The following is a 25,048-nucleotide window of genomic DNA, read 5'->3' on the forward strand; positions in this document are numbered from 1 at the left end:
AATGTCGACATAAATTTAAACATTAAGTGACATAATTTTCCATATAATTTTATTTTTTTTTATATTATTTTTAGTCAAAGAAATTTCCTCCCTCCTCCTATAAAACGAACCGAAAGTAATTTAGTTACTGAATTACACTTTCTGAATAATAATCAGAATTAAGAATGGCACCATTTAATTTCAACGTGTTTATGTTACTCTCTCTTTTATCCATTGTTACTCATATTGATGCTATTAAACCTCTTCATCTTCAAGACTTTTCTGATTTTAATCGGACCAGTTTTCCACCAGGCTTTGTTTTTGGAACAGCTTCCTCTGCATTCCAGGTATGCCCCAACAATCATCTTTCAATTTATGCAAACATGCATGCAACGTAGAAGTGTTGTTATTAGATTATGAAGCACGGACACGGACATCAGACACGACACTACACCTGACACATAGTTTAATAATTTGAGAAAATTACATAATTTTGTGTCATGACACACACGCCTAATCCAAGGAGTGCCCGTGTTTCATAGTTATTAGACATTTAATTGTGTACTGATTTTATATTTTCATGTTTTTTGAATTTTTAGTATGAAGGTGCAGCAAGAGAAGGTGGAAAAGGACCAAGTATATGGGATACCTTTACTCATAAATACCCAGGTTGTTATTAATCACTGTTCTTTTTATTTTTCAATTTTGAAACAAATATGAATATCGTCGTGTGTTCTGTTTTTATGTTCATTTGTGGCAAAAAAAACAGCATCATGTCTTGTATCTTTGAATATCGTGTTTTATTATGGCAAAAAACAAAAACAGTATCATGTGTTTTGTTTTTTTTTTAATATCTCAAAAAAGTATCACGTGTTCTATTTGGATTGGTTTCGCTATCCAAAAAGGCTTTAGCGGCGCAGGTGGTTGTTCGCTTCGACTCATGCGTAATTTTTTTTATTACATAGAAAAGTATCATGTGTTTTGGTTTAATATTTATTTGAAAAATGGATCTACTGCAAGCCATTAGGATTGGTCTGATCGGCTGCAGTTAGTAAAGTGGCACAGTCCTGTTTCGGTGAGTGTTCGATCAAGATCGGATGGTCCTGATTTGTGTTAGGTATTTTGTGAATTTAAATATAAAAACCAAATCTGTTTTTTCTGGATTTTCCGATCAACATCACATCGGATGGTCGTTAATGTCTCAACTACATGAATGCGGGAAAATAGTGACTGAAGTGAATCTGATCTTGATTGGAAAAATGGATCCACTGCATCAGGCTTTATCGTGAGACACCATAAAGCCTGCTGTAGAGAATTGATGTTTGTTCATTTGGGGGGAACATTTCACCATACCCTATGTATTTGATCCATGGTTTTAAATTGCAGTCGGTTGCAAATGTAATTGCGGGTGGGCATTGTGGCTGTTGCAGGTTGCAAGGTTGCTTATTTCAGTCGCTGCGGCATGAATTTATTTTTTATGAGTGTCAAATATTATACTAATTTATTACTTATCTTATAACTATAAAATCGAATATAGATTATAGAATATATTTTCTTTGGTTACTCCAGATATTATAATTGATTACTTACTCTTAACCTTTTGTTAAAAAAATAATAATTTGTGTGATCACTACATAGTCTGATGCAATGCGACCGTTGCACTCCCTATGTTGCGGTTATGGACACTACTGAAACTTCAATATTGCGGCCGCATCACATGACCTGGTTTGCAATTTTAAACCATGAATCTAGATGTCCATAAGTCTCTGTCTTGACTAAATGGAACTCGTGGTGAATTTGGTGAAGCTTCTTTCTTTATGCATGTGAGATCTAGCAAGTTCCGTTCAATTTAGTGCTAGAATCATGTCGAAGGGTCACTTTTAGCATAAGTAGCTTCTGGATGCCTTCTAGATTCAACTTAGTGCAACTTGCTATACCTTATTGCTTGTTTTACTTGTAAATTGAATTGCCTAGTTACATGACTTGTAAATTCCTCATAATGAAATGTCTTACAGAAAAAATAAGAGATCGACACAATGGAGATGTAGCCGACGACTCGTATCATCGGTACAAGGTATGGTCCAAATTGTAGTTTTGCAGAGGTACATTAAATACAAATGTAACTTATATTTAGAGTTCTGAAAGAATGCTTTATGTATTTTAGGAGGATATTGGAATCATGAAAGATTTGAATATGGATGCTTATAGATTTTCGATTTCTTGGTCTAGAGTACTACCAAGTAAGTCATATTTTTGTTAATATTCGTCGTTGTATATTGGTGATTTATAGTAACCATCATAAATTTCTTATCAACTATTTGCAGAAGGAAAGTTTAGTGGAGGTGTAAACCAGGAGGGAATAAACTACTACAACAACCTCATCGACGAAATATTGGCCAATGGTAAAATTCATCAAAATTTATCTGTGTTTCCACTTTTCACATTGTATTAGAATTTAAAATCATATCCATATGGTTGTTAATGAAAAATAATCATTGAGAATAATGCAGGTATGCAACCATATGTAACCCTTTTCCATTGGGACGTTCCTCAAGCCTTAGAGGATGAGTATCGCGGTTTCTTAAGCCGTCGTATTGTGTGAGTGACAACAATTTTCCATCAAGAGCTATTTCTGTATGATTATTTAGGAAAAGTTTACAGTAACTGAAATTGACTGATTAACTTATGTAATTTACAATCTTGCAGAGATGATTTTAGGGACTATGCTGAACTTTGCTTCAAGGAATTTGGTGATAGGGTGAAACATTGGATTACTTTGAATGAACCATGGAGTGTGAGCATGAATGCTTATGCATATGGAAAGTTTGCACCGGGTCGATGTTCAGATTGGTTAAATCTGAATTGCACAGGCGGTGATTCGGGAACAGAACCATATTTGGCTGCACACTACCAACTTCTTGCTCATGCTGCTGCTGTAAAACTGTACCGGACCAAATATCAGGTCCTCTGTTTTAAAACCAAAATGTTATTCAAATTCGGAACTGGATCTTTATGTCCTGAAATTCAAATAAAACGAGACATGAATAACCAAGATTTTAAAAAATGTGAACTAATTGCAGCTGTCGCTAACTAAAATTTTAAAAAATGCAGGCATCTCAAAACGGTAAAATAGGGATTACCTTACTCTCCCATTGGTTTGAGCCAGCCTCTCAAGCAAAATCAGACGTTGATGCTGCACTACGAGGCCTCGACTTCATGTTTGGCTGGTAAAGATTAAACTTTACTATTCGTAGCCAACACTAACAATTTTTGAAAATATGTTCACGATATGATCTAGTGGTCTATCATTCCACTTCGTAAGAAGACTGTCGACCAACTTCATTTGATTTTGGTTCACACTCTTTTGAATTTAAAAGAAATATTGTTATGTATGATTTCCTGAATTTAAATGCAACGATGTGCCATTTGATTGCATCTGCATTTTACATTTTGCTGTAGGTATATGCATCCAATCACAAAAGGCAGCTATCCAAAAAGCATGCGATCTTTGGTGGGAAACCGGCTACCAAGGTTCTCCAAAAAAGAATCCAAGCATCTTAAGGGGTCCTTCGATTTTCTCGGCCTAAACTATTACTCTTCCTATTATGCTGCTGATGCACCTCACCTAAGCAATGCCAGACCAGCGATACAAACTGATTCTCTCATTAATGCTACATGTAATTATCAAGTTAATTATATGCTTATGGTAGTTAATTAAGTTCATATTCTGAAATTTATATCTAAGCATGATTTATTAATTTTTTTCTATGACAGTTGAACATGATGGCAAGCCCCTTGGTCCAATGGTATGTATTTCATCATTTCATTAGAAGCTAACTTACATATCAATTTTGTAGCTTTTGTGCTCCAAAATATTATTTCTAAAATGTAATGATGGCTTTATTTATGATTATATGCAGTCTGCTTCCAGTTGGTTATGCATTTATCCACGAGGATTTCGACAATTGTTGCTTTACGTCAAGGAGCATTACAACAATCCCGTAATTTACATTACTGAAAACGGTAATACTTTACTGTACTTATTTTCTAAGATATTATATACGTAATACTGTAATATTATTAATAAAGCTAATGAAAGTCTGATAAAATTAATTGATAGGTCGTGATGAATTCAACGATCCAACATTATCACTTGAAGAATCCCTTTTAGATACCGACAGAATTGATTACTTTTATCGTCATCTTTATTATCTTCAAACTGCAATCAGGTGAGTAATGCTTTATCAGAACTCAGAAGCGGCTCTATGCCCCTAGTTATTCATTTGTACTAGGCTTATGGATATTATTTGTTTTTTCTGAACTTTATGCATTGCAGGGATGGGGTGAATGTAAAGGGATACTTTGCATGGTCGTTGTTGGATAACTTTGAATGGGAATCTGGCTTCAGTTTGCGATTTGGACTCGTCTTTGTGGATTTTAAAGACAACTTGAAAAGACACCCAAAACTCTCGGCGCATTGGTTCAAGAATTTCCTCAAAAGATCTTAGACATGTATTATGCATTGTTCCAAGAAAAGTTTTGTTTAAATGAACTTTTTTTGAGAAGTTGGTTAAATGAACTTAGGATTAGAAAAGTGATATGAAAGTCACTCAATGATTTATGTGAAACATGAGAATCACTAATAAAAGAATTTATAGGTTTATTAAAGGATTTATTATTCGCTCTGCAATTCTAGAAGTTGAACCGTCGAATATGTGAATTGTACGCACTACATTGCTTTTCACTCGCAGCAGGTACGTATATTAAATGTAAACGAGATAACACTTTCTGTTGGGAAATGCTGCATAATTTCCCTCTCCGTGAACTCAAAAATAGGAACTAAGCGGAAAACGTAAAATATCACACAAGAACGTAAAATATTACACAAGAAAATTTTAGTAGCATGAAAAACCTTCTCAATCTTCTCAATGTGAATAAGGAAAAACCACAGGATCTGTAGACCCTCTTGAACTCCACTGTGATAATGACTGGAGATACAAATTTTTACTTTTAAGTAAACCTACTATGTATCTTAATTTGTAGATACAATTCTTACAAATTACTTCATTATATTTTTTTTTTCTCAAAACACTAACCGAGACTTTCTATTTTTCTCGTAACTCTCTTGTGAGGAACTCCAATTTTTCTCTCAACTCTGAGATTATGTTGTGCTTCGTTACTTTGATTAGGTTTGTTGAAACCAAGTGCATTAAGTGTATGGTTCTCATTTTCCAACTTAGGCTATCAATTGCCAAGCTTTTCAAATTGTTCCTGACACATTGGAATTTAGTCACTACATGCTATGATCCATAGGCATACTGAAGGAGAACTTTAACATTTAATTTGGTGCACTATTTTTCGTTGGATTCCAACAATTCTCTCCTTCCAAGCCAAAGCGAAAATATCTTGAATTTAGTTTTGGGATGCTGCCAAGCATCTTTACAAAATTTTAACTTTTCATTTGGTAGAGCTTTTGTCATCATATTATCCCCGATGTCATCGGTGTGAATTTTCTCTATTTGCAGTAGTTTTTCTTTAACGCATCACATATCCAATGATACCTCACATCTATGCGTTTTGACCTTGAATGGTATGTCGAGTTCTTTCTGAGGTGAATTACACTTTGACTACCACAATAGGGAACATAACTTTCTTGATTTTGTCCTAACTTTGCATTAACTTCTTCATCCACATGATTTAGTTATTGTTATGTATTATGCTTCTGTGGCACTTAAAGCAACACACTTTTGTAGTCGTGATTTTCATAAGACAACTCCCCCCTACCAAAGTAATAAGATATCCGGATGCAGACTTCCTTGAATCTACATCTCCCGCCATATCAACATCTACATATCCAACAAGAATTTGATTTCCATTGCCAAAAACATAAGCACTTTTCCCTGTCCTTTTAGATACCCCAGTATCCATTTCACAGAACTCTAGTGTTCCTTTTCTAGGTTCGACTTGAATCTACTCAAAACCCCTACAACATAACCGATTATGGTCTCGTGCAAACCATGCCATACATAAGACTATCCACAACTGAAGAAGAGGGAAACTAACCCATTTCTTATTTTTCTTGGTCATTGGAACATGCACAAATGGTGTATTTTGCATGTTGAACATTTCAAAAACTGTTTTGATATAAACTTCTTGTGACATCCACAACATTATTTTAGAACGATCTCTAACGATTTTCATTCCAAGAATTTTCTTCACTACACCCAAGTTTTTCATAGCAAAAGATTTGGTCAATGTCTTCTTGAGAGCATATATCTGTCTGACTGTCTTATCCCAACAATAATCATATCATCATCATCATACATAAAAAAAATTCAAACTTAAAAGAAGAGAAAAAAAGCATTGTAGAAAAAGAAAGAAGAGTGAAAAAGGAAGCAGATATTTTTTTTTTGTTCTTGCAAATCTAAACACACACACACCCTCTAATTTTTTTATCTTCATTCCTTTGTTTCTTTGTTTTACCTTGTCTACCTTTAATACTTGTTTTTTTTTTTTTTTTTTATCTTTTTATTGTTTTGTGTTTGTCTTTCATTCCAAGCCTTCATATATTTTTTGGTTGCCATTAGTAAATTTGTTTTCTTGTATTGATTGATTTGGCTCCTCTAAAGAACGAAAATGAGAAATTGAGTGGTAAAAGACAAGATTGGTTCATTATAGAAGAAGCCAAGAAATGAATGTAATTAACACGTGAGTGGAGTGGTGAAGCCCAATTTTAAACATTTGTTTTTATTTTTCACTAAGTTTCATAATCATATCTGGTCCATCTTCACCGGTGTGGTAGCATTGGCTCTTAAAATGAGAGCAACGATGGAACAAATGCAACATGTCAAGAGATTAAGCGGGCAATTTAATCTAAGAATTGATGAATTGGAAAGGATGTCAAATGAAATTAATGATGATAGTGGAGATGAGAAGGATAGGTGGCGTAGGAGAAGAGAGAGGAGAGAAAGGGTGGAAGGTATATGAGAGGCATAAAAATAAAGGTTCCAACTTTTATCAGAAAAAGTGATCCGGATGTCTATTTGAAATGGGAGACTAAAATTGAACAAATTTTTAATTGTCACACTTACACTAATCTTCAAAAAGTGCTGGTTGAATCCCTTGAATATAAGGAGTATGCCATAGTGTGGTGCGATCAAATTGTCAAAGATAAAAGGAGGTATGGAGAGCCACAAATTAAGACTTGGGAGGAAATAAAGAGAATCATGAGGAGAAGATTTGTGTCATCCTATTACAATAGAGAATTACACAATAAATTTCAAAGATTCACTTAAGAAATCAAAATAGTTGATGAAGGCGATGGAGGTTGTATAGATAAGAGTCAATGTGGTGGAAGAGAATGAAGCAGCAATGGCTAGAATTATTCATGGCCTAAATCGTGAAATACGTGACATAGTGGGGCTACATCACTATGTGGATTTGGATGAGTTTATGCATCAAGTCATCAAGGTTGAACAACAACTCAAAAGGAAAAGTCAAATTAGGAGAAACACTTCTTCTTTTAACTCTCTAAGTTGGAAGGACAAGTCAAAGCTGGAGAGAGCCTCATCATCAACAAAAGAGGCCACAATTGACACAAAAGGTAAAACACAAATCCATCTCAAAGTGTGTCTACTAACAAAAATGTTAAGTGTTTTTAAGTGTCATGGTCAAGAGCATATTACATCTTGATGAAGTAATTTTGCTTCAAACAAGATAAGTATTTGTGTATCGTCTCCACAGGGAATAGTGCGTTATCAATGACAGTTTAACATCGATTATCATTCAAAGTATTAAGAGTACTTGTTTGTTTTAATTGAAATGTATCTAGCTAAACTAATTGCAAAAAGTAAAAGTTGAGATAAATAAGGATTGAAACTTGTTAGGAGTAGCGTTCCTTAACCAAGCGTCACACGTAACCTAATTGATCCATATGAATTCTAGCTTCATAAGCAACATTATCACAATCAATTCTAAACTATCCTTCGTGTCCAAAGTGATATAATTATTTCTAAGTTATCGTTTAAACATTCGTGTCCAAATTCCTTAAACGATAACAAAGTCGATCGGATAACCTAATCGACCGTGTCCAGCCTGGTTAAGTTATACGAAAGCATTTAGCTCTTGATTATGGTGATTATCGCAAGATTAACAAAGATGTCAAGTAAGTTAACCTAAGATATATTGCTATTCTAGCTCAAGATTCAAGAGTTTGTGTCCAAATCATCTTTGAATCTCATTGAAAGCATTAACACAAGAATAACAACAATATTGAATATAAATTGCTAGAATCATATTTTGCAAAATCAAAAGATTACATGTTAAGCAAAGATCAAGTACCTCTCATCCCAACAAAGGGGATTTAGCTACTCATCATCATGGAAGCCATGCAAGGATGGATTGAAAAGGAAGGATTCATTACACTTGTGATGTCTCAACAAAGTATTAAGATCCAACTTCCAAAACCAATCTTACTCAATGAAGAACTACCTTACTTCTCTCTATGAAAATATCTAAACTAAAACCTAAGAGAAGCTAAGAAAATATCAAGCTAAGATATGACAAGATATTTACAAAGAATAGCAAGTGGGCTATTTATAGAATTCCCACTATGCTTGAGCTCGCCTCGCGAGCAGCCTTACTCGCCATGGCGAGTACTGTTTCCTTCACCATTAAGCTTCTGCCACGTCACCCTGGGAGGGTCAAACCGCCCTTACTCGCAACGGCGAGTAGCTCTGCTCGCCTCGCGAGCAAGGGGGTGCTCACGGCTTTGTGGCTTGAATTGAAGCTCGCCACTGCGAGCTGATGTGCTCGCCTCGCGAGCAGTGTAGTACTTGCGGCCTTTTGCACTTTTCTTGGCTTTTTCATGCTTGCTTAGTGTCTTGAGGTCAAATCCTGCACAATTGGGTAAAGTAAGGTAATTAAAGCGTAATAAGGCAATTATCACTTTTATCTCGGCTTTTCCTTAAATTACTTGCAAAACAAGTAACAAAAGTGCTTAAAATATAACATGAAACTATCACTTCCTAGCACTTATCAAACTCTCCCCAACTTAACTCTTTGTTTGTCCTCAAACAAAAGATTGAAAATCAAACAAGTTAATAGAACAAGGCACAAGTACAAAAGGTTTTGAAAACTTTCTCAGATAATGATTCAAAATGAATGTGCGTGCAAGGCTAAGTTTCCAACTAATTTAGAATTCTACTACTAATATGAGATGAGTCCTATGTACAAAGCTCATGCCAAATAGTTCAAAACAATAATACATATATTCACGAACCACACCTAACACACTTCTTTGAAAGTAGATAAACAATTGAAAACAAACAAATGAGGGTTATGAACACACATCCGGAAATCAAGTTAACATTCCAATCAAGTTATGTGTCCATCCAAATATCATTTCAAAAGGCATAAAGAACATGGATCAAAAGGTCTTTGAGGGTTATAACTTGGCTTGGCTACAAAAGAAATGTCATATGTGGGGCAATTGAAATCAAAAAGCCTAACAATCAGGAACATTCCTTGTATCAACCATTAAATTTCACAACCTTTCCTACCAATCATTACAAACCCTTGGTGCTTAAACATGAAGCACTTTGATCTTGACAACTTATTTTCTTTTTGGATTTTTCTTTCTTTTTCTCTTTTTCTTTTTCTTTTCATGTACACATTGTTTTTCTTTTCTTTTTCTTTTCATGTACACATTGTTTTTCTTTTCTTTTTGTATTTACAACAACATGTTGTCTTGATCAAAGATAAAATTACACCATTGTACTTGACAAAAGATTTACATCTACCTTCTCTCCCCAACTTGAATCAACAAATACCCTAATTGAATGTTCCTCTACTCTAAGGCAAAAGGGACAAATAACATTGAAATTTTAGGGTTCAACAATTAAAAACATATCAGAGTCCTAAAGTGCGTCAAAGATGAACTGAATTTTGAAAAATTTAAAGGCAACTTCATCAAGCATTGTGCTTATGAATTGACAGTTCATAATTGATGACTCCGATTCATTTGGCTCAAGTGGGTTAGCAAATACTCGCTCTTCTCACAAGGTAGGCTATTTGTGGTCAAGTACGTTTCACTCAATAACAAAAATGTGCCTTGATCACTTCCATGCCTTCACACAATTTAAAACAATTATTGGATTTAACATAAAACAACCGAGTTAAACAATGAAAACCGGTCTCCTTGCATATGTACAAACATTTGAGGTTTCCTCACTTTAGGCTAGTACTACATGGTTCACAAACAAATAAATTATTGTAAAGAACTAAATGAAATGAAATTTGCACAAAGTACTCGTTCCATATTAGAGTAAAAACCTAGAAAAACTGGAAACTTGTACCTTGGCTTTGCGCTTTTAATCATAACTATGAATCAATATCAATCATCTGAGGATTGAAATTTAAGCTTTGGCTATTAAAACCAAAAGGGTACTTGATCATACAAAAAAAATATATATTTGCTAAACATGAATTTAACTAATCATAATACGAAAATAAACAATACTAAGATAAATAAGACATCACAATACTAATTAATTTAATTGTGCCAACGAAACACAATACAACATAACACAATACGATTGTACTAATACAAAAATAAACTAAGTCATTAGTGCTAAATCAAAACACAAAAGAAGTAACATTGTTCAAAAAGTATCAAAAGAGAAAGCAAATGAATTATAAGGAAGACAGCAAGAAAATGAATGAAAGCTTGATAAAATCATTCTATGAAGAACTGGCTTTCAAGACTTTTCCTCCTCCTTAAGATTGCATATCATCATCCGAGCCATCGTGAGAAGATGTAGCACTCGGTACATTTGCTGGATCATCTCTATCATCATCCTCATCACCACCTACATCTTCTCCCATGGTTGCATTCTCATGCCCTGCAAAGTCTCCAACCCCTCCATATGGACCTGGCATGCCCTCAGGCCAATTAACATAGTTCTGAAAAGCCTGTGGTGTCATGAACTGATCCATCACCTCCTGTGGGTAGCCTACTTGCTGCTGCATGACATACTGAGATTGTTGGAAGTAGGTGTTTGCACGGTTTTGGGCTGTCAGCATATTCCAAGTGTGCATATTGCTTTGATGTTGCCACTGAACGTAGCTAGCAAAATCAAAGGCAGCAGTGGGTTGGAATGGCATGGGTTCTTCCTGTGGAGGCGGTGCCTGTGAAGATGAAGCTTGCTTCCCCTTACCTTTATCTTTCTTAGATTCACCCATGATGAAACGGGTGATGAAAATATCATTGATGGGGTTGCGAATTTTCTCATGAACGGCAGAAGGAAGCTTCATACCGGTATCCTTAATGAGTCCCATGATGAGACCGGGGAAGAATAGGCGGGCTGCTGGCTCACCCTTCCCTTGTAAAGCGACTTTCCTCAACTCCCAAGCAATGGTTCGAGCTATATCCACGGGTTTGCCCTTAAGAATGTAGTAGATAAGAGGGCACACTTCCACAACACAATCGGACATGTGGCTACTTGGCATGACATTGTAGAGGATAAACTTTTGGATTATTTTGGCCGGGTTAGTCATGAATTTGTATTGGCAGCGGTGTTCTCTCCCGGCTTCACTCTTGTCATAGTTGAAACCCTCAAGCAAAAGAAATCGTTTGATTTCTTCATGAGTTTCATCAACCTTAAAGTGCCCCAAGTTTTGTTTGGTGTGAAATTCATCATATTCATGGTCATGGGGTAGTTCGAAGGGATTGCCAAGGTATTTGTTGATGGCTGCCCTATCAAATTTAATGGTGCGACCCCGGACAACAGTCTCATATGGGAAGATATCAGTGAAGGGGTTTTCTGGAAGAGCATTGGCGTAAAACTCACGCACAAGCTCAACATTCAGGTTGGTCATGGGGTTGCACAGTCTATCCCACCCTTGGTCTTTCAAAAGTTTAGCAATCTCCCCGTAAGGTCCATTAGGACTTATGTTAAACACTCTCTCAGCCCACATGTTTTGGTCGAGCAACTCGACATACCTCTCCTGATGAAAGCGGGATTTAAATCTACCCATATCAAAACTTTGGTTTCGGGAGGGTTGGGGTGCAGAGGCTTCACCCTTCTTTCTCTTTTGAGGATTCTTAGGAGCCATACCTACAAAACAGCCAGGAAATCCATACACAATACAATATAACAGTCAAAAATCTGTATGGAAACAAATCAGCACAATTGGCATCACTAGAACTTCAAACCAGAACAAAAATTTCAGGTTCTGAAGCTACTCGCCTCGCGAGCAGCTTTACTCGCAGTGGCGAGTTAGCAGATGAATTTCTGGGTTCAAGATGGACACTCGCCTCGCGAGTTATGAAGCTCGCCACGGCGAGTAACCCAGAATTTTTCAAAAATCCATTCTTTTTTCAACAGTTGTTCAGTTTCATGAATTCTAACCCTAAATAAAGCATTTTCGACCCTGGTAATGACCTAAAGATGAATTGAATCATGCCTTTGTTTTGCAATTCGAATTTATGCCACAAAACCCTAATTTTTATTTTTCAAAATTTACAAAAGGGTTAACCAAAAGATGTGGCTTTAGAGAGAAAAGCAATACGAAATTGTGCATGATTCTGTTTCATCTTAGGCATCTGGGTGCTAAATCAGAACAAAAGTTTCATCAACCTTCAATCTTCTAATCCTAGGGTTTACATGCATTCAAAATTGAAAAAAAAAAAAAAATCTGAAGCAAGAAGAAATGATTCAAACCTGTTGGAAGATTAAACTGAAGCAAGTGCAAAATAAACAGAAAAGAATGAGTGGCCTTGTCTTGACTTTGATTGAAACTTTGAAGATTTAGGGTTAGTGATGGTGTTAGAGAGAAGAATGTGAAAATTTTTGATGAGAGAGAGTGTAAAAACGAAAATGATAAGGGAAAGATAAAAATGGGTGGTTTAAGGAAAATAATGGGGGAGTTAATGTGAGTTAGTGGCCTTGGGATGTGTAACTGCCCAACTGAGCTTACTCGCCTCGCGAGCAACACTACTCGCTGTGGCGAGTGATTTGGTCGTTTGACCCATTTTGACTACCTGCATGCTCGCAGTGGCGAGCAGACTTACTCGCCTCGCGAGTGATGACAATTTTGAATTTTTGGTTTTCTTTTTGGCTCCTGCTTTAGATGGTTTGATGTATGCACATGATCCTAATAAATAATATGCCTAGAAAGCAGTAAAAAAAGACTTACAACGTTGGGTTGCCTCCCAACTAGCGCTTGTTTTACGTCTTTAGCTCGACGCCTTTTTGGTTAGGGCGGCCAAAATGAAACGGAAAGCACATCATCTTTTGTACTCCTTCGCTTTGGGAGAAATTCCATGAACTTTAGGAACAAATGATTTGGAGTCCATGACCTCCCTAGCTTTGGTTTATTGAACAAGGTGTAAATTTCATCAATGACTCGATCGATTTCGACCTTGTTCATCTTCTTCCCTCTTGTTACCATTAAATCTTCCTTGATTTGTAACCGTTCCTTTTCCTCAACCACCCTTGCTTCTTTAATATCAACATTTGTAACTACCTCATTTTGAACACAAACTTCTTCAACAATCTCTCCGACTCTCTCAAACATGTTTGGATTATTTTCTTGTTCTCTAAGAGTGGATTGATTGTTGGCTTGGCTATCCATGATTTGTGCTTGAATCAACCCAATTTGAAGTGATAAAGTCTTCAATCTTTGGTTGGTGATTTGCATGTTTATCATGGATTGTTGCATGAAGATGTTCAAAGTATTTTCAATCACCTTGTATCTCTCATCTTCATAAGAATGTTGCTGATACTGCGGATAGGATTCATACTCGGGTGGAGTATAGAAGTTGAAGTAACCATGATCAGCCATGATTTTGGCTTGGTGGTGATCCTAAAACGGACACAACTTACAAGAAACTTTTCTTTGTTTATCAACAAGGGGTTAATACAAACAACTATCAAATAAATAAAACTATTTACGGATTATAGACAAATACTTAAAACGATATATCAATCGTTCTATCTATAATAACTAAACACCATTCCCCGGCAGCGGCGCCATTTTGATGAAGTAATTTTGCTTCAAACAAGATAAGTATTTGTGTATCGTCTCCACAGGGAATAGTGTGTTATCAATGACAGTTTAACATCGATTATCATTCAAAGTATTAAGAGTACTTGTTTGTTTTAATTGAAATGTATCTAGCTAAACTAATTGCAAAAAGTAAAAGTTGAGATAAATAAGGATTGAAACTTGTTAGGAGTAGCGTTCCTTAACCAAGCGTCACACGTAACCTAATTGATCCATATGAATTCTAGCTTCATAAGCAACATTATCACAATCAATTCTAAACTATCCTTCGTGTCCAAAGTGATATAATTATTTCTAAGTTATCGTTTAAACATTCGTGTCCAAATTCCTTAAACGATAACAAAGTCGATCGGATAACCTAATCGACCGTGTCCAGCCTGGTTAAGTTATACGAAAGCATTTAGCTCTTGATTATGGTGATTATCGCAAGATTAACAAAGATGTCAAGTAAGTTAACCTAAGATATATTGCTATTCTAGCTCAAGATTCAAGAGTTTGTGTCCAAATCATCTTTGAATCTCATTGAAAGCATTAACACAAGAATAACAACAATATTGAATATAAATTGCTAGAATCATATTTTGCAAAATCAAAAGATTACATGTTAAGCAAAGATCAAGTACCTCTCATCCCAACAAAGGGGATTTAGCTACTCATCATCATGGAAGCCATGCAAGGATGGATTGAAAAGGAAGGATTCATTACACTTGTGATGTCTCAACAAAGTATTAAGATCCAACTTCCAAAACCAATCTTACTCAATGAAGAACTACCTTACTTCTCTCTATGAAAATATCTAAACTAAAACCTAAGAGAAGCTAAGAAAATATCAAGCTAAGATATGACAAGATATTTACAAAGAATAGCAAGTGGGCTATTTATAGAATTCCCACTATGCTTGAGCTCGCCTCGCGAGCAGCCTTACTCGCCATGGCGAGTACTGTTTCCTTCACCATTAAGCTTCTGCCACGTCACCCTGGGAGGGTCAAACCGCCCTTACTCGCAACGGCGAGTAGCTCTGCTCGCCTCGCGAGCAAGGGGGTGCTCACGGCTTTGTGGCTTGAATTGAAGCTCGCCACTGCGAGCTGATGTGCTCGCCTCGCGAGCAGTGTAGTACTTGCGGCCTTTTGCACTTTTCTTGGCTTTTTCATGCTTGCTTAGTGTCTTGAGGTCAAATCCTGCACAATTGGGTAAAGTAAGGTAATTAAAGCGTAATAAGGCAATTATCACTTTTATCTCGGCTTTTCCTTAAATTACTTGCAAAACAAGTAACAAAAGTGCTTAAAATATAACATGAAACTATCACTTCCTAGCACTTATCACATCTCAATGTCCTATAAAGAGAACTATGCTTATTGAGGAGAATGAACCAAATGAGGAAGAGGAGTATGATGGTTACATTGAAAATGATTATGAAGTGGAGGAAGGGGAAATTCCAAGTGGAGAATTCCTCATGATTAGGAAGATATTGAGAAATCAAGCTAAGGAGGAAAAATCAAATCAAAGAGAAAAAATTTTCCACACAAGATGTCTAGTTCAAGGAAACGCATATTCTTTAATCATTGATAGAGGAAGTTGTACTAATGTAGCTAGTACGCGTTTGGTTTCTAAGTTAGGATTGCAAACAAAACCTAACCCTAGGCCTTACAAACTTCAAGGGTTTAGTGAAAGTGTATAAACTAGTCGGCCGACCCGTGCGACGCACGGGTCTTATGGTTTAATATGTGTTAAAATAAATAAATATATCATTAAAAATATACGAACACTAAAAACATTGAATTTACAATCCGAAGAAATAAACATTATATGAATTTTGTAAATTAAAACATTAGCTAATATCAGCTTTGTTATTATAAATTTTGAAAAACTTCCCTGCAAACAACATTTGAAGTTAAATTAATATCTTCACCATCATCATCAGTCAACACTATGTTCAAGCCTTGCATTACACTAATAATAGGAGGGAAATTATTGAAAGAAATCATCAATCATCATTGATTTTTTATGATAGAGGCATTAGCAATTTGAATTTCAATTTTTATTGTGCTGAAGTATTTTTTTTATAATAGTGTCAGCAACCATTGAAATTTCATGAAGAAATCATCATCCCTCATCAATTTGTTTGATACAACAAAAACATGAGTGATCTAGTGGCAAAAGTTGTGAAGTGTTGTCCTGTGCTACGCGGTTCGATTCCCTCCAAACCTCTTTGGAAGCAATAATATTTTAAAGGTGGATTAGGGATGGCTCTTTGGAAGTAATAATATTTTTTTAAAGGTGGATTAGGGATGGCTCTTTGGAAGTAATAATATTTTAAAGGTGGATTAGGGATGGGAATAGGATTTGCACACTATTCTCCAATTACTAGACTTTCGACCCGTGCGATGCACGGGTCTATTAAAGAACTTAATAGATATACAATATAGAGATTAAAATCGTCATAATATGCCTTTCAAGAGCATTTTAAAAAAGGGTCATGTTAACTTGTGCCCTTAGGGCACATGTTAAGCAACCTAAATAGAGCAATTTTGCATTGGAAAACACAATATAACAACTTTTAAGAAGTTGAATGCACGCCTTTTGATATGTGTATTTCTATAATGAGTATCTTAACATGTGCCTTGAGGGCACAAGTTAACATTAGCCTTTAAAAAATAAATTAAATTTTTATATGATTAACTTTTCTACACAAAGTTCTTCAATTGAAATAATACATGATGAATTTAACTCAACAAAACTTTATCATAGATAAGAAGTTTTAGTATATAAACAGGCAAATGATAGAATTTCTGCTGAATAAGAAGTCTAGGGAAGTGACCTTTACATATATAGTTACATTCTTAATGTCAAAATTCTCATATTTCATGGCATATTTTCAATTGACATCTTCTCCATACTCACGGCATGTTAGAAAATAACATTAGTTTTTTTTTTTGCTAAACAAACATTTAATTGATGATTAAAGGTGATTTATAATGTAAATAATGTTCAAATACTAATCTAAGTATATTGGTGAGTATAATATAGATATCATGTTAGTTCCCCAAGTTAAGAGTTTCATTGTTGGCCTTCCTCTCAAGCTTGGTAAATGAAAAAACAATTTGCTCAATCTGATAAATCAGCATTTTCGGGTTTTGTTGTCAATAAAATCATACCTAATGTGAATGAATAAAAAATTTATCTTCTATTGCTTGATAAATAACTGAACAGGGGACATCCTTGAATGAAATGTATGGTGGTGAGACTGGAGTATACCCTATGAAAGCCAAGACTTCTACAGCAAATGCAGTGGAGATTTACAAATGATATTGAGATATATGAAAGTAAAGTAGAGGTAGCATAGCCAACGTAACTAAATTTGTTTAAATTAGCATTGTATTTTATTTTATTATAAGTTATTTAAATAGAAAATTCTACTAATTAGTCTCCAAATGAAATTGATCAATATCCAATTTTAAAATTACCTTGTAGAACTTGAGAAGCATCTAGGGAGACTAAGAAGCACTTGAGAAAATTACTACAACATAGGAGTTGAAATCGAACCAAATGAGATAAATGGAAAGCTTTATAATGTTTCAACAGAAGCCCTTAAATTACAAAATTTGAACAGAAATAACTGCAACATGAAGAGAAGACGTCCATTTGTTTATATTTTCAACATAAACATAGATAACACCTATAACTCCAACATGAATGAAAGGAAAGCAAAATAGAGAGAACAATTACATGGGAAAGACTGGAGATTTACCTTTAACATGTAGCAGTTTTCCTTTCAATATTAACACATGGCTTGTCCCTGCCAAGCAAAAAAATAAATAAATATATAAGCGTGATAGAAATTGATGACAGTCAGTCATGCACTATTTTTAGAGTCTTTTTCATGATATTTTTGAGTTCACAAGCAAGTTTAAGCATCAAGAAGAGCAAGAAAAGCAAGAAAATTGGAAGACTTGGAATCCAGGAATCGTGGTACGATTTTCACCATCGTAATACGATTTTTGAAGTCAGAACGCATGTTCTTGAAGAAGCCAAATCGCAGTACGATTCCTCCTGGCGTGGTACGATTGCAAGATGGATCTGGAAGGATTTTTAGGGTTTAAGGCCAAATCGTGGTACGATTATTAGCATCGTGATACGATTGTGGCGCGGCCAGATTTTCCTATTTAAACAAAAGTCAGTTTCAGGCACAAGAAAACAAAAGAATGTCGCAAAATGGAAGGTGTGAAAAGAAGAAACAAGTGGGCTTGGTGTTATCATGGGTCATTATAATAATAAAAATAAAAAGGAACATGTGGCATACTACAATTGGTGGAAGTAAAAACCATGACTCAAAATGTTTATAAAAGGAAGCTCACAACACAGGAACCATTCATTCACGTTTTTGGAGGCTGGGAGATTACGGCTTGGACAAGAAACGCAGCCGGTGAATCAAGATTTGGAGAGAGAAGAAAAACGCTAGGCATAAGTAACAAAGGAGCATCAAGAATTCAACAACAGCGGTTGGAATTAATTTGAGAGGCAACGCCGAGTCTCCGACAACGACGGAGCTTTATCGGTTATTTTCCTTTACTATGTTGTTTATTACTTTAACCATGTCTAGCTAATTTCCTTTGATTAGGTCTGAGATGATTCTGGTGTAAATCTAATTGAAACATGTTGCTGTGAAACTCTATTTATTGTGAATGATTATTTAGTCTTTATTCAATTCAATTGTTCTTAATGCTTTTTATATCCTGATCAAATATAAATATGTTTTAGTGAGAATGAATGACTACTGACCATAGCTTTCTACTTAGACCTAATTGAATTGTTCTAATAAACATGGTTAGTCTAGGAATGGATAATCGTTTATTAGTGATATTAAGTTAACGTGCTTTAAACCTTCAAAGATTGTTAGACCACCTAAGGAATTAGGGGCTGTAGTTTAAGAGGAGGGTCCTAACTCAAGGGATTGATTAGGACTATTTTGTTAACTATCGTGGGACTAGAAAATCATTCATAAGAATAGGTGCAGCATACCAATTAGGGGAACATAGATGATTCGAAAGACCTAATCTCATCTCTCTTTATCTTTTCCAAAACTATATCTATTTTCTGTTTATTTATTTTTTATGCAAATCAAATCTACTGCCTAGTGGCAAACAAAATATTTTACACATCCTAAATATTAACCTTATTGCTGAATTGAGATTAATACAGTCCTCGTGGGATCGATATTTTTACTACTTCGATAGTATTTGGTGCACTTGCCAGAGATCTATCAAGTTTTTGGCGCCGTTGCCGGGGACTGTTAAGTCATTTCAATTTGACAATTTTGTTTTTATTTAGGATTTCTGTCATTTATATTTTTGTATATATATTTATATAAAAAAAATAATATTATGCTCTTTGTTTTCTTCTCATTGTACTGTGCTACTGAAAAGTTTATCCAAGTTTTGCAGCTATGATAGACAGGGTACTCCTCTATGACACAGAAGAGATTGCTAAGTTGCAGTATGAAAAATATATGATATCTTTTAAGATCAAAATTTTGGACAACAAAATCTCGAGTTGTGGTCATTATGAGGCGAATCAACCAGGTAGTGATGGTGAAGGGAAGAAAGAGGTGATCAACATCGATTACAATACTCAACTTCAGAATATTTTAGATGATTTCTTGGGGTCAAATCAAGTTTTATTTGAAAAGTTTGATGTTCAGTGTGGTGATCTTGTTGAGAAAGCACATGAGTCTCAGAGGAAGCTGGTTCAGATGGAGATTGAGTGTCACAAGGTTGTGGTGGAAGAAAATCCAAAAGTGAGGAGTGTTGACATTTTTCCGAAGTCTGAACAAACAGGGGTTAAGAAAATCACTCGTGTGCAGATGGTTGCTTGTCCTTCTCTAAGGTGGGAGAGCCTAAATTCCAAGGGTTTAACTATGAGCGCATGGGAGCATTTACTTCTTTGTTACAAATTCATGGAATTCCTACCAAACAAGAGGAAGAAGAAGGATGATATATTCTTTCTATCATATTTTCCACCCTAGCATTGGTTGAAGCGTCAAGCTCAATGACGTAAAAGAAAGCGCTTGGTGGGAGGCAACCCATCCTTTTTATTATGTCTTTATTTTCAGTATTTTATTTTTATTGTTGAGTCAGACAATTGTCAGTATGTTTGAATAACTCAGTTGTATCCCCCTGTTATGTGATTGAATCTGAACTTGTTTATTATTGATGAATTTGCTTGTTTGTTGACTTTTTCCAGTTTAGTAACAAATATTTGTTCAAGTGGTATTCCAAAAGTTCAAAAGGAGGAGTGACTTGGTATTTCAAAGGCGAAATGTACGGCAGTTAAAGATAGGTAGTCACAACTCCCAGAAATCTCAGCCATAAGGTTCATTGCCAAATTTTGTTTTTCAATTTACATATATTAGATTATTCCATGCATCTACATTTCTAGAACTTGCGATTTTTCTCTATTGTTGATTGATCTTTGTCATTAGCACACTGAGGCAAAAGTGCTTGGTCCTGTGAGCCTTTTGAAGCCTACCCTGATCTTAATTGTTATATATTATCCATTTCTTAGCCAATTTGAGCCGGTAGGATTAGAACTTTTTGTTCGGTGACAAACTACATTACAAGCCTAGAGACTTTTAGGATTTGTCCCTTAATGTATTTTCTGAGTTAAGGCATTGTAGAATGTTGCTAAAGATTAAGTTTGGGGTTGCTATTGGAATTTGCAACCAATTAAGTTTGGGGTGGGGGTACTAGAGAATAAGAGAACAAAAATGAAAGAAAAAGAAATTGTCATGCAAAATACACACAAAAATGGTGTATGAAGAAAAAAAAATGATGAAAATGAAATGATGAAAAGAAAGGGACAAAACACATTGAAAATCCGAGTAACTTCAAACTCGATTGTCCCTACTGTTGAAAATATTCTCTAGTACCTTTGCATTGATTGTTATTCCACAAGGTGAATGAAGGAAGGATTGAATTTTGTACTTTAACTTTCGTAGGAATGCCTAACTCAAATTTTGTGTAGCCTACTTATCCAAATATATCCCACCTTTCACCTAAGCCCCGTTATAACCCTGAAGACCTCAAAAGTGTGTAATGATATTGATTTTGATTGACGTTTAGAAACTTTTCAAGGGTATGGTAATATGTAGATTGCATGTCGACTGTGAACCCTATTCAAATTGTTGCGTGGAGTTGTGAATTGGTGGATGCAAACAAGTCAAACTAGCTCATCTTTAGCTAGTAAGGAGTTGAACTTTTGGGTACTATCGCTTGATCAGGTAATTGTTATTTTACTGTCGATTGTCAATATTGCAAGCAAATTCCTTGAGGACAAGGAATGGTTTAAGTTTGGGGTTGTGATGACAGTCAGTCATGCACTATTTTTAGAGTCTTTTTCATGATATTTTTGAGTTCACAAGCAAGTTTAAGCATCAAGAAGAGCAAGAAAAGCAAGAAAATTGGAAGACTTGGAATCCAGGAATCGTGGTACGATTTTCACCATCGTAATACGATTTTTGAAGTCAGAACACATGTTCTTGAAGAAGCCAAATCGCAGTACGATTCCTCCTGGCGTGGTACGATTGCAAGATGGATCTGGAAGGATTTTTAGGGTTTAAGGCCAAATCGTGGTACGATTATTAGCATCGTGATACGATTGTGGCGCGGCCAGATTTTCCTATTTAAACAAAAGTCAGTTTCAGGCACAAGAAAACAAAAGAATGTCGCAAAATGGAAGGTGTGAAAAGAAGAAACAAGTGGGCTTGGTGTTATCATGGGTCATTATAATAATAAAAATAAAAAGGAACATGTGGCATACTACAATTGGTGGAAGTAAAAACCATGACTCAAAATGTTTATAAAAGGAAGCTCACAACACAGGAACCATTCATTCACGTTTTTGGAGGCTGGGAGATTACGGCTTGGACAAGAAACGCAGCCGGTGAATCAAGATTTGGAGAGAGAAGAAAAACGCTAGGCATAAGTAACAAAGGAGCATCAAGAATTCAACAACAGCGGTTGGAATTAATTTGAGAGGCAACGCCGAGTCTCCGACAACGACGGAGCTTTATCGGTTATTTTCCTTTACTATGTTGTTTATTACTTTAACCATGTCTAGCTAATTTCCTTTGATTAGGTCTGAGATGATTCTGGTGTAAACCTAATTGAAACATGTTGCTGTGAAACTCTATTTATTGTGAATGATTATTTAGTCTTTATTCAATTCAATTGTTGTTAATGCTTTTTATATCCTGATCAAATATAAATATGTTTTAGTGAGAATGAATGACTACTGACCATAGCTTTCTACTTAGACCTAATTGAATTGTTCTAATAAACATGGTTAGTCTAGGAATGGATAATCGTTTATTAGTGATATTAAGTTAACGTGCTTTAAACCTTCAAAGATTGTTAGACCACCTAAGGAATTAGGGGCTGTAGTTTAAGAGGAGGGTCCTAACTCAAGGGATTGATTAGGACTATTTTGTTAACTATCGTGGGACTAGAAAATCATTCATAAGAATAGGTGCAGCATACCAATTAGGGGAACATAGATGATTCGAAAGACCTAATCTCATCTCTCTTTATCTTTTCCAAAACTATATCTATTTTCTGTTTATTTATTTTTTATGCAAATCAAATCTACTGCCTAGTGGCAAACAAAATATTTTACACATCCTAAATATTAACCTTATTGCTGAATTGAGATTAATACAGTCCTCGTGGGATCGATATTTTTACTACTTCGATAGTATTTGGTGCACTTGCCAGAGATCTATCAGAAATCATGGACTGTCGAAGAGGGGAAAAATCGTTGGTTTCTAGTGAAGCATGAATAAATGTAGAAGGGAAACCATTATTAGTGCATGTTAAGGGAAAAAACCATTAAAAGAAAACCAATAGTTTATTTATAACGTGTGAATCAATTTGAATGGAATGAAAGTTTTTTTTTTCTTTTTTTGAGGGGACAAATGAATGAAAGGGTTATGGCCTTGTGGGTAACGTGTCGTTTAGTGGGATGGTGGGATAAGAGAGTCACATTTTTTTATTAGCGTAGTTGGTTAAGAGTTTTTTTTTTTAAATAACTGATCCAATCCAGTAGTGGTCATGGCATGTACGTGCATAAGTTTTTTACCCGCGAACATGTACTTCATGCTTAGTGACAAAGATTACCGATGAGGTGAAATTAATTCACCAAAAACTTGTGTGGCTTAGTGTTAAATACTCTAAAGGGTGATCAATTGGAACCTGGTTCATGTCCTTGCAAGTAATTTTTTTCATAAAGATTTTTAAAGCTAATAAAAAAGAGCGGGATTAGGGTTAATCAGCACTGTTTAACATTGATATATATAAAGATAAAGATATAGACCATTGAAATTTCATGAAGAAATCATCAGTACTCATCAATTTGTTTATAGACCATTCTCAGTAATTATATATAATAGACAGATACATGTTGCCAAACAAGTAGAGGTTTGTTTTTCAATTGAAAAATATGAGTATGTTATTGAGTGATGCGTCCATACGACTCTTCTAGAAAACTCCACAAACTGTTACTTAGTTATTGTGTTAGCGCCTAATAATTTAATTTTCTTTTTCTTTTTCTATTTGCATAGAACTTGTACTTATCGATTTTATACTTTCAAACAATGGTAATCAAAGTAAATAAGAATAAAAAAAATATTATTTAGATTGGTTTGGTTCATAGCTTTTATTTCCCTCTTTGCAATTGGAGAAATCTTAAGAATCAACGAGTAGAGTAGGAAACTAAGATAAGAACATAATCCTAAAATAATGAATAAACAAATGGAATGAATGAGACTTACCGATTGGTGGAGAGAGAGAGAGATTCATTCTATTGAAATTGCTTCATTAAGATTTGATATGAAGAGATCGGTAAAGAATGCAAGGTAATATAGGATTTGAATTAATCAATTAATTACCAAACGGGCTAAACTAATTTCCTTTACATCAATCCAAATCATGATATTTTTATGCTCTTTTTGTGTTCACATGAAATCCAACAATAACATTCGTCCTTTTGTGATTATCCCTTTTATGTTGTGAAAGGTTATCATATAAATAGAAAAATCGGTAAAATAAGAACGAATTGTAACGATCGGTGAGTTTTTTAGGCGACCTCTTTACTAATTGGGCTAAAGAGGCAAACACAATACTTTAATATATTTAAGAGATATTTAATATGATTTTAACTTTAGGAGTTTTTTTTTCTATGTAAGGAGAGGATAAGATTTTTTTTTTTTTTTTGAAAGAAGAGAATAAGATTTATAAAATATAAAGTGATAAAACCATACAGTATTTCATACATGCAAATGGCAGAAAACATGACTAAAGCTTTCAAGTCTACTTATGTTATAATTATCTTTCTTTCTCTATTTTTTCTTTCAATGAATATTGATGGTAAGCCAATTTAATCCTTTTCAATTTTTTAGTTACTTACTGCATAATATTTTCATTTTCATCCTTTTACTCTCTTTTTCATTACAGCGGCTAAATGTTATCAAGAGTCTGATTGTCCAAAAGATATGTGCTCATTTCTTTCTATACCAAAGTGTAATTTTACAAGATATTTTCCTATTTTTTTGGGAGGCATATGTGGATGTGATTGAGTAATGTGTCCATGACATCCAGCAAGAAAACTCCATGAGGTGTCGTTTTGTTATTGTGTTAGCACTCAATAATTTGAATTTTATTTTCCTAGTTTTTTTTTTATAGACCTTGTACTCATGGAAAATATTACCATTTATACTGTCTTCTAGATTTTATTTCCCACTCTGCAATTGGTGAAATCTTAATAATGAAAATCTAAGATAAGAACAAAGTCCTAAAGAATGAGCAAGAAAAAAAAAGGGCATGAATGAGACTTACCGATTGGTGGAAAGTGTTGCAAGCAAATGGTAGAATTTTTTTTTTACATTTTGAAAAAAACATATAATATTTCTGACATAATGGGAGAATATATGGTTAAAATTATCAAATTTGTT

The 25,048-nt window shown here is 34.8% G+C and overlaps 2 protein-coding genes and 1 long non-coding RNA gene across 13 annotated transcripts; 2 read left to right on the forward strand and 1 right to left on the reverse strand.

Annotated features, from left to right (window-relative positions):
* The first annotated feature begins 129 nt into the window (after positions 1–129).
* Positions 130–4,647, forward strand: LOC146930831 (cyanogenic beta-glucosidase-like). The gene is made up of 13 exons (XM_085702273.1): positions 130–326; positions 579–648; positions 1,995–2,053; positions 2,144–2,219; positions 2,304–2,381; positions 2,490–2,577; positions 2,686–2,941; positions 3,091–3,206; positions 3,439–3,656; positions 3,754–3,785; positions 3,900–4,002; positions 4,100–4,208; positions 4,316–4,647. The coding sequence occupies exons 1-13, from the start codon at positions 165–167 to the stop codon at positions 4,485–4,487; spliced, it is 1,539 nt and encodes a 512-aa protein (XP_085558399.1). The 5' UTR covers positions 130–164; the 3' UTR covers positions 4,488–4,647.
* Positions 2,361–24,081, reverse strand: LOC146930832 (uncharacterized). 11 transcript variants are annotated; one of them, XR_015006501.1, is made up of 5 exons: positions 23,870–24,080; positions 17,795–17,842; positions 17,511–17,662; positions 17,202–17,320; positions 14,590–15,224 (listed from the first exon to the last, which is right to left on the reverse strand). XR_015006501.1 is itself a non-coding variant. In XM_085702277.1 (4 exons), the coding sequence occupies exon 4, from the start codon at positions 12,091–12,093 to the stop codon at positions 10,756–10,758; it is 1,338 nt and encodes a 445-aa protein (XP_085558403.1). In that variant the 5' UTR covers positions 12,094–12,095; positions 17,511–17,563; positions 17,795–17,842; positions 23,870–23,961; the 3' UTR covers positions 6,481–10,755. The 11 variants fall into 11 exon arrangements, 4 of the variants coding, with proteins under 4 accessions (XP_085558403.1, XP_085558402.1, XP_085558401.1 ...); XR_015006502.1 differs by lacking the exons at positions 14,590–15,224; positions 17,202–17,320 and adding an exon at positions 2,361–2,996 and having other exon boundaries at positions 23,870–24,081; XR_015006505.1 differs by lacking the exons at positions 14,590–15,224; positions 17,202–17,320 and adding an exon at positions 2,361–2,996 and having other exon boundaries at positions 17,511–17,563; positions 23,870–23,961.
* Positions 24,082–24,322: 241 nt separating this feature from the next.
* Positions 24,323–24,836, forward strand: LOC146930833 (uncharacterized). The gene is made up of 2 exons (XR_015006507.1): positions 24,323–24,464; positions 24,552–24,836. It is a non-coding gene; the product is annotated as an uncharacterized LOC146930833 (long non-coding RNA).
* The last annotated feature ends 212 nt before the right edge of the window (positions 24,837–25,048 follow it).

Source organism: Medicago sativa, chromosome 4 (genome assembly GCF_051527215.1).
Source record: "Medicago sativa cultivar Bolivia chromosome 4, Bolivia_mono, whole genome shotgun sequence".
In the NCBI taxonomy this organism is placed as follows: domain Eukaryota; kingdom Viridiplantae; phylum Streptophyta; class Magnoliopsida; order Fabales; family Fabaceae; genus Medicago; species Medicago sativa.